The sequence below is a fragment of the Sinocyclocheilus grahami genome, unplaced genomic scaffold, assembly GCF_001515645.1.
Source record: "Sinocyclocheilus grahami isolate Dianchi unplaced genomic scaffold, SAMN03320097.WGS_v1.1 scaffold10.1, whole genome shotgun sequence".
Classification (NCBI taxonomy): Eukaryota; Metazoa; Chordata; class Actinopteri; order Cypriniformes; family Cyprinidae; genus Sinocyclocheilus; species Sinocyclocheilus grahami.
In genome coordinates, this window is record NW_015505189.1 from 2,293,542 (window position 1) to 2,303,917 (window position 10,376).

General features: G+C 43.8%; 1 protein-coding gene across 4 annotated transcripts in view; it reads right to left on the reverse strand.

Annotated features, from left to right (window-relative positions):
- LOC107593454 (tetraspanin-18-like) overlaps positions 1-10,376 on the reverse strand; it is a 38,374-nt gene that overhangs the window by 14,346 nt on the left and 13,652 nt on the right. For 2 of the 4 annotated variants that reach the window (XM_016283183.1, XM_016283189.1), the window contains exon 2: positions 6,626-6,711. The exons of 1 other annotated variant lie outside the window; for it this stretch is intronic. In XM_016283183.1, the coding sequence (XP_016138669.1) occupies positions 6,626-6,628 (3 nt within the window). In that variant the 5' untranslated portion in view covers positions 6,629-6,711. The remainder of the gene's footprint in view (positions 1-6,625; positions 6,712-10,376) is intronic. One more of the 4 variants, XM_016283197.1, reaches the window with a different exon arrangement.

A 10,376-nucleotide genomic window follows, 5' to 3' on the forward strand; every position in this document is an offset into this window, starting at 1 on the left:
AAATAAGAAAAAATAAATTGAATTGGGAAAGGGGGGGGGGGGGGGGTTAAATAGTAAACGTGTTAGTACAAAAATAAGATAATTATATATTTCCCAAAAAAAAGGTAATATTTTTCTTATAATTTCAGTGCATTATAAATGAGATGTAGTGTGCTATTTCTAATCTTTCTAGTTTTGTCCAAAAATCCTTACTATGACAATGTCTGTAAACCACACAAAAATTATAGTACATGAACATTAACATCCTCTGGGTGTTACCATGTTCCCAGCTCTAATTACTCTAAAAGGAAAGGAGGCTGTTAGTGTTGGAGGGCAACTGAGTGCTATCTGCTAACTGATAGACAGTGAACTGTGCTGTTCTTCTCTGTCTCTAGAGGATACCAGTCACAATCTGAGAGTAAGACATCTGCCAAAATACATCTAGTACTTTCGAGGACATGCAGAGAATGATTCACACATGTACATGAGATTGGGTGGGTGTCTGGTTTCACTGGTGGAAAACAAGGGAATTTCAGGTTTATATTTGCAAATGCTCGCTTTTTAATAAACTTTGAGATTGCCAGACACCCTTTTGGACATGAACATGAAAAAACTTTACAATTAGCAATATTGAATGTCTGTTAACACCCTGTTGAGATCAGGTTTGACAGACTCAAGGAGCCAGAAGTAAAAAAGAGCAAAGCTGGAAGAAGTATTGATTTAAAAAAAAAAACAGCAGGAAATCTTCTCGCACAAATACTTTATATAATACTCTTGCACCATCTGCTCTAAATACTAACAATAACATGAATGAAGCCATGCAGAACTGTGTTAAAACACTTCAGACTGAGCCTCTGCTTTGAGAAAGTTTAGTATAATGGTGTTCAGGCGCCTTCACATTTTTGCACTTCCAAAGGAAGGAAGAGAAAGGACTAGACAAAACATGTGTTAACAATGGAAAAAGGCTATTTTATGGCATACAAATCCAGAGATTAAATTGACTCTTGTTCTTGTATATTCTCAGAGCGGCTGAATTCAGTAAAAAAAAAAAACATAAAAAAAAATAAAAAAAAAACCTTCTCAGCTTGCGAACAAGACATTTGTTTAGTATGGGAATGTCTGAGGTTGCTGATAGTGTAAACCATGGCAGTCTCCATTAAAAAACGTCTTTTCAAATTTCTCAGAACTAGACACTTACAACACTTTCAAATGGAAAGCCTAGAGTCTGTTCTCTCTTAGCTGCAATTTTCTTTTTCAAGATTACAGGCTGAAGGCAACTGCCACTTCTTTGTATATAATGTATATAACTAGGAAAAATTTCATGCAAAACCTTCCGTAACTAAAACATCTTAATCCTGTAAAAACTGAGACATAAAATAATAGTCAGGGGAAAAAATAATGGAACAGTTTATTGAAACTTTAGACAAAATATATTTTAAAAAATGTCATTCTTTTTATTATATTTGATACATCAGGCTTTTATAGCTCATTTAGTCTGATATAGGAACACATGGAGCTAATACTCAAGGAAAAAAAACTCTGTTTTATTTAGAGGCCCAAACTGAGCTGAAATATACAATTTGGTGCAGATGTTGTAATTTATATGAATGAATGACACATTTATATAGCGCTTTATTGTGTATTGTTGTACACCTATGGGCAAAAAGTAAGAAGAAGTTCTGAGATAACATAAAATGGCCTTTTGCTTAGTCTGAACTATCAATCAGAGGGCAGAAGGCATGTAGAACATTGCGTACAACAGCAATGTTTTGATTATGCTGACAATTTAGTAGCCAGAAATTTGTGCCGGACACATAATACAGTAAGCTTTATAGGGTTAAAGTCACCATGAAATCAAAATATACAATTCTTATTTTTTTTTAAATGTTATAATAAGCAATAAGTTTGCCCAACAGCCAGACGAGTTTCAATCCTTCTCCTGCAGCAACCTGTTACTCACATAAAATTATTGCACTTGAAAACAACAACAACATTCAATCAATTCCCAATAGACATAATCAAGTCCTGCCATACATTTTTTTTCTTGTTCGAAAAGCCACTTCACTTAAATATACTTCACAAAAGAAAAGATGATCCCAATTTTCTCTTTCATGCCAGCTTTAAATGATTAAGAGGAGCTTCCTCTTCAGGAACTCGAGCTGCGTCGAAAACGCTAGGGGAACGCCTTCTACGACCCACGCTCTGAATCACATGTGAAATCAGTCCAATAGCTGAACGGGACGTCACGACGGGTGACGTCATAACCAGGAATCCATAAAAGCACGTGCGGCGGAGCCCGCGTCAGCTTTCTGTCATTCAGCGAAGCTCTCTATGTGTGTCAGTCATATTTATTGTTGTCTGTCTATTGAATAAAATAATAAACTGTGTCTGTGTGTGTATATCTCCATCTTTGTTTTAAATGTAAATGAGATGATTTTCCTCAGAGAATGACCCTTATTTTTATCGTGGTTTGCTTGGGAGCGAAGCACGCAGAGTCGGCTCTTGAGGGGGCCGGCTGCCCGCATTGCGAGCTCCTCCCTCTTTGAGGAGGGAGCCTTCGCCAGCGTTCCTCGCGGTGCTGGCCCCGCTTCCGTCGAGTCGGAGCGGCGGTTGCATTCGTGGGGTTCGCAGTTGGATCTGGCGGAGGGAATGGGGACGGGCGAGTCCCTATCTCCTTCCTCACCCACCGGATCCAGTGCCCGATCTCTGGGTTCGGAAGCCCGTTCTGTGGCTACTTCCTCCCGGGGTGACGGCTCGACGCTTCTCCTGGACGTGGAGGACGTCAAAATGGTTTCGCCCCCTCAATCGCCCCAATATGAGGAGCTAGTGGAGGTGCTTACTCATGCCGTAGCCAAGCTGAAAATCGATTGGCCCGCCGAGAAGCAGGCCGAGCCGCAGCGAAGCAAGCTGGATGAACGCTTCCTGCGCGCGAAGCCGCCACCTCCATGCCGGAGCCTGCCGTTTTTCCCCAACCTTCACACCGAGGTGTCGAGGTCATGGGCCAGGCCTTTTTCGCCTCGCCTATTCATCCCTGCTTCAGATTATTATGAAAATGTGGCAGGGCTAACTGAGCGTGGCTATAAGGCGATGCCCCGGGTTGAACAGACGCTAGCTAGCTATCTGTCCCCAGGCATGGCATCGTCTTTAAAGGCTCCGGCACTGCCCTCCAAGCCGCTGCGTACAACATCAGCGCTGGTGGGCAAGGGGTACGCGGCAGCGGGTCAGGCCGGTGCGTGTCTGCACACAATGTCTGTGTTACAGGCGTACCAGGCCGACCTGCTGAAAGAGCTGGATGAGGGTGAGGAGCTTAGCTCTGATAATATCGCAGAGTTAAGGAGAACCGCTGATCTCTCTCTCCGTGCCACCAAAGAGACCGCCCGCGCCATTGGGCGGTCCATGGCAGCTATGGTGGCAGCAGAGAGGCATTTGTGGTTGACCCTGTCGGATATGAAAGGGTCTTCCTCCTCGACGCCCCGCTTGCGCCTTCTGGCCTGTTCGGTGACACTGTCAATTCAGTCGTTGACAGGGACCAGGAGGCTCGAAAACAAGCGGCGCCGTTTCAGCGGTTCCTGATTTGAGTGTAGGACTAGCGAGGGCAGGCCCTTCTGGGGCAGAGAGGGTCACACCGCATTACACGGTGCCCGTCTCCCCCCAGTGCCCTCGGGAGATCGTTCTGCCAACCCTGCCAGTGTTCCAGGGCGCAGCGGTCTCCAGCGAGCATATCTGTCAGTTACCGCCCGGCAACGTAGCGGCACAGAGAGGCTCGCAGCCTCTGCGGAGGTCCCCAGAGCAGCTAGTTCGGTTTCGGCAACTAGCCGTTCTGGGCACACCAGAAATCAGTCTCGAGAGACTGATTCCCTTAGTAGATTATTTAGCAGCGTGGAAGCTACTGCCAAATGTATCTCAATGGGTCCTGCGTACTGTAGAAAGAGGCTAATGCTGGCCGTATTTCAGGCATTGAAACACTTTCTCCCAGACCTGAGAGGTCACCATGTGTTGGTGCGCACCGAAAACACAGCGGTGGTCTCATACATAAACCACCAGGGAGGTCTGTGCTCTCACCGTTTATACAAATTGGCACACCTGATCCTTGTGTGGTCCCAGGAGAGACTCCTCTCGCTGAGAGCAGTGCACATTCCTGGGCATCTCAATGTGGTAGCAGACATCCTGTTGAGGCAGAGGCCTAGGCCCGGGGAATGGATGCTTCACCCTGAGGTGGTGAAGCAGAAATTTAGTATTTTTGGCCAGGCTCAGGTGGACTTGTTTGCGACTCAGAAGACATCGCAATGTCCCCTCTGGTGCTCTCTGATTCATCCAGCTCCGCTAGATGAATTCATTCATGCCATGGTACAGGCGTGGCCGAGGCTTCGTCTGTACGCCTTTTCCCCGATCGCTCTGCTCCCAGGAGTTCTGGAGAGAGTGCACCAGGACGAAGTCCGCTTACTGTTAGTAGCCCCGTTCTGGCCGGGCCGAGTATGGTTCTCGGACCTGATCTCCCTTCTTGACGGCTCTCCATGGGAGATTACCATCAGGAGGGACCTCCTCTCACAGGCGGAGGGCACGATATTTCACCCCCACCCGGAGCTGTGGAAGTTATGGGTGTGGCCCCTGAGGGGGCACAACTAGTAGCTTCCGGTCTCTCAACTGAGGTTGTTGAGACCATCCTCCAATCCAGAGCTCCCTCCACGAGGAAACTGTACGCTTGGAAGTGGAAACTTTTCACTTCCTGGTGTAGAGACCGCCAGCTCGACCCAGCTAGCTGCCCAGTCGGTACAGTACTGGAGTTCCTACAGGCCCGATTCTCTACAGGGTTAACCCACTCCACCCTGAAGGTCTACGTGGCGGCCATTGCGGCCTACCACGCCCCTCTCTGTGGCATCTCAGTGGGGAGACACCCCCTAGTTGCACGTTTCCTCCACGGTGCGCTGAGGCTGAGGCCTCGGGTACGATCTCGTATCCCTACATGGGACCTAGCAGTGGTGCTAGAAGCTCTCTGTAGGCCTCCATTCGAACCTATTGAAGAGATTTCTGATCGCCTCCGTACGATAAAGACTACCTTTCTTCTGGCGTTATCTTCTCTTAAGGGAGTTGGGGATTTACATGCCCTTTCTGTGGCCCCTTCCTATCTTGACTTTGCGCCCGGTCTGGCCAAAGCATTTCTGTACCCTCGTGTGGGGTATGTCCCTAAAGTCCCCTCATCAGCACCGCAACCCATCGTACTTCAGGCCTTCAGTCCTCCTCCCTTCGGGGAATCAGACCAGCAGAAGCTTAACTGTATGTGTTCAGTGTGAGTACTGGATGCATACGTCCACAGAGCTGCCCTGTGGAGGAGGGCGGACCAGTTGCTTGTGTGCTACGGTTCCCCTAAGAGAGGTTTTCCAGCAACTAAGCAAACCCTCAGTCGGTGGATAGTAGATGTCATCTCCATATGAGTCCTCTGATCTCCCCTCGCCATTAGGGGTCAAGGCTCACTCGACTCGAAGTGTGGCAACCTCTAAAGCTTTTTTAGGGGGTGTGCCTATGCAGGACATCTGTAACTCTGCGGGTTGGTCCACGCCCCTTACCTTTGTTAGGTTTTATGGTCTAGACATGCGAGCCACTCCCGGCTCTTCTGTTCTCTCGCCCTAGCTGTGCAGTCTTCCACACTAGGCAGAGACTTGGAAGTCTGGCAGCGTGGGCATTCTCGTTCCCCTAGTGTTTTCGACGCAGCTCGAGTTCCTGAAGAGGAACGTCTCAAGTTACCTATGTAACCCTTGTTCCTCGAGGGAACGAGACGCTGCATCTCGGTGCCATACTTCCGGCATCCCTGCCAGCGCTTACTTCATTCCTAGAAGCTGATGCGGGCTCCGCCGCACGTGCTTTTATAGCTTCCTGGTCATGACGTCACCTGCCGTGACGTCACGTTCAGCTATTGGACTGATTTCACATACGATTCAGAGCGTGGATCGCGGAAGGCGTTCCCCTAGCGTTTGTCGACGCAGCTCGAGTTCCTGAAGAGGAACGTCTCAAGTTCCCTATGTAACCCTTGTTCCTCGAGGGAACGAGACGCTGCATCTCGGTGCCATACTTCCGGCATCCCTGCCAGCGCTTACTTCATTCCTAGAAGCTGATGCGGGCTCCGCCGCACGTGCTTTTATAGCTTCCTGGTCATGACGTCACCTGCCGTGACGTCACGTTCAGCTATTGGACTGATTTCACATGTGATTCAGAGCGTGGGTCGCAGAAGGTGTTCCCCTAGCGTTTTCGACGCAGCGTCTCGTTCCCTCGAGGAACCAGGGTTACATACGTAACCCGAGACGATTTACCATTATACTGTCAATATGGCTTGACAAGCATCAGAGACAAACTATTGATTCTTCCAAGAAATTGTTAAAGGAGATGGACAGTGTACTAAATTATATTGAGGAACACTGTGAAACCAAGATCAAAATAGCAACCGGTGGATGATGAGGGTTTTGTGAAAACACGATTCCTTAGATGGATGGTTGTAGCATTAGTGGTTGTGAGACACAACAGGTTGCATTCCCAGGTTTAAATGTGAGGTTAAAATTAAGAAGCAAGTGAATGTTAATTTGCATGCTGACCTTAGTGGCAAGAGCCATCAGATTTTGATGGCATGATTAAAAATTATCAAAAATCACCATACCATATGTACCTGTAATTGTCTCTCCCTTCCAGCTGATGGCAAGAGTGATGCTTTTCAGAGATCTGCTTCACACTTCTTCTCTGAGACTGTGGATAAATGTGCATAAAATAAAGTCATTATTTCAAATGGCACACTCTTTCAAATGTTACTTATAAATGTCATAAAATACCTTTATTGAGACCTCCTACTCTCAGCTCTCTTTAAAGCTTGCAACCATCTTGCTATTGGTGTTCATGCATGCTTTTAGTGCTCCTAGTGTGAACAGCTAGATGTCTGCTTGGATTTCTTCTACAACAACAAGAGCATCCAACTAAGACAAAGGCCTCATGCTTATAATCTGACCAGTGACCTTGAGAACAATATGAATGAACAATGTCTTCACTCACAAAAAGAAAGGCCCTCACAAGCAGTTTATTCAGTTTAACCTTCAAGCTCGAGGATGCTTCACATGCACAATTCTTCAGAGAAACAGAATATCATTAACACACTGATTATCAACTAGGAGGCCACACAAGTGAAACAATATAAGGCACTTGTGTCCTGAGTACTTAATGCACTGTGTAGAAAACTCTTTGTCAATCTGTACGATCTGAGCGCAGAGCATCAAGAGCAGATTAGCCATGGTGGGGAGTTCGTAAAGGGCATGCAGCTAAGGGACTGAAACGTTCATCTGTTTCCATGGAAACAAACAGAGAGGTAAATGGAGTACCAATAAAATGTTGCAGGAAACTGAGGTGCAACCAGATCACATCATAGTGTCATAAAATGAAATGCTCAGGAGAATCAGAATGGGGAGGCAAAGGCAAAGCTGAAGTTGATCAGACTGGCAAATTGCTATGTGTCTGCTTTGAAAAAAAGTAAAATAATAAAAATTAAAAACAATTTACACAAAAAATGTGTTGCTAAAATATCTCTATTTCTATAAAATCTCTCTCTCTCTCTCTCTATATATATATATATATATAGTCCACCTCTATAAAATTATAACCTGACATATATTCTGTAAAAAAAAAAAAAAAGTAATAAAAAAAACTTATATAATTTATATTTTTATTATGTAAAAAACATGCCATACATTTTACTAACTAAATTCAAGAATGCATTTTCCTGAAGAGGTTTGATATTTTTAACAAAATTTCAAACCACACATTTTCCTGAACATTAATTCTGCTCCCCAGCCATATTGATCTTTGCCTGTACTGCAGCTGATGCACAGTGGAGTTACATCCTCCAGGAGCCATTTAATTCTGCGGGCTCCACAGCCTGCCATGCTTCACAAACTGTGAGAAATGATGAGTCAGAAAGAGCGGCACATTAACTTTACCATGGCTGGAACACAGTGTGATGACTAACTCATCACAGTTGTGATAAACAATCCAGCACTCATTACCAAGACCTGTTTCCAGCTGTCATAAGGGCTACAATGGTAATTCAAAGTATAATTTAATAAACGTGAATCTAACTGTTTTGAATCAGTTCAATTAGGCAGAAAACATGTCAGCAGCTCAACTGAGGAACGTTTGTTTTTCTGTTATTTAATATACAAAATGATATACCATAATATTAATGGACAGAAAAAGTAGCGTAATGTAATGCAAATATATGGGTCACTGTGCATATTACATTTTTATTTGTATTGTAAATTACTGAAATGAATGTATTATAGCTTGGTTGGTTAAAAAAAACATACGTTGTAAAAGAGATGAGCATTGTGCTGATATATTCTTTCCTGTTACCAGAAAAACAGCAAGTATATTTTTCAAAGTATGAGTACTAAAATGAGTGTGTGATATTCCCTTTAAAAAAATAGGTGCTTTTTAGATTGCTTATGGAATATATGACCTGTCACACCATGTGACAGATTCAGGCTATGGCCTAGAACAATGTGACAAAACAGAGCAAACTGTTAATGGGTTGCACGGAACTTTTTAGACAGTAACTGGACAGAAGGAAGGCAAATCATCCTTGTGCAACAAAAAGTAACTCATGTAATACTAATTTCCTCAAGACCAGTGTTAATTTAAAGGGGTCATATGATATGATTCAATTTTTCCTTTCTCTTTAGAGTGTTACAAGCTCTTGGTGAATAAAGAAGATCTGTAAAGTTGCAAAGACTAAAGTCTCAAATCCAAAGAGATATTCTTTATAAAAGTTAAAACTTGTCCATGCCCTCCTAAAACGCCTCGTTTAAACACGCCCCCACATGTCTATGTCACTGTGTGGGAAGATTTGCATAATGCCGCCCAAATGTTCACGCAAAGAAAGAAGGCATAACTTGTTGTTGCCGCCGCCGCCATGTCGTGAGAATTGCCTGTGTTTCATCGTGAAAGCGAAACCACTTTGTTTGGCCTTCCAAAAGAGGACGATATCCGCTTCATCATGCCTGGAGCTGATCCATGCTGGTCGCTGAGGAAAAAAATAAACTTTGCGCTGTCAATCGCCGGATCGGCTTTCACCGTGGACGAAGCAGAGTCCAGCCCGGGGTCGTCACATGTGGTTGCCGCAAGCATCCTTTGTTGAATCCGCCGGGCGCCGCTCTCTCAAGCCGCTGTGTGTTTCGTTGTGAAAGCGAAACTACTTTGTTTGGCCTTCCAAAAGAGGACATAATGTTTCTATAAAGTGGGGCAGTTCCAACTTTGCAAGGACAGTCTGGCGCTTCTGACTCACAGCATGTAAGTATGTTTTTAATATATAAAGAATTTGCCACTGATGATTCAAACGCGAGTTTGAGCAGTGTAGAGTAGCGCTTATTGTTTGTCATTTCTCCGATCACAAATGCAGACATGGTTTTATGTTTACGCGGCGCAATATGCAACGCAAAGCGTAAAAACACAGTATAAGTCATTACAATCAGTAATTATGTCCCCACTGGATGCAACAAATGCCTTGTTTGTAATGGGTTTTATTGGTTTTGTCTCGTCGCGCTGGACACATGGAAACCATAGACTGTATGATGGAAACAGAGTATGGTGAGGGGCGTAACATTTCTGTCACACGCTTGAGGTATTCGGCCAATCACAATGCACTGGATAGCTGGCCAATCAGAGCACACCTCGCTTTTCAGACCGATGAGCTTTGTAAAAATCTACGCGTTTCAGAAAGGCAGGGCATAGAGGAGAAACAATAATGTACATTATGTGGAAAAGAATGTGTTTTTTTAACCTTAAACCGCATAAACACATTTCATTACACCAAATACACAAAATAATGTTATTTTTAGCAACATCATATGACCCCTTTAATATTATTTATATACTTTTATAGTATTTGTTAATATTTTAATTAGCTTAAAAAAAACTTCAGTTTTATTCTTAATTTTACTTTGTTTTAGTAATTTTATGTGCTTTTGTCATTTGTATTTTTTAATCTTTTAAATCTCGCTTTATTTCATTTTAGTACTTCAGTTTGAACTAATTTCAGCTAGTTGCCAAGGCAATATTTCTCATTTTTAATTATATGTTAATTAATGTTTAATATTTTTAGCTTTATTTAATTTGCCAAAAATTATTTAAAGGGTTAGTTCACCCAAAAATGAAAATTAGCTTGTGTTTTACTCAACCCCAAGGCATCCTAAGTGTATATGACTTTCTTCTTTCAGACGAATCCAGTCGGAGTTATATTAAAAATTGTTATCTGTCATCTGAAACAGATAATGGAAGCCGTTCCGGCGGATGACGTAAGAGTTGGCGTTGCGTGATTAGTGACGAACAGGGACGATTCCAGGATTTTCATTTTTATATATATATATATA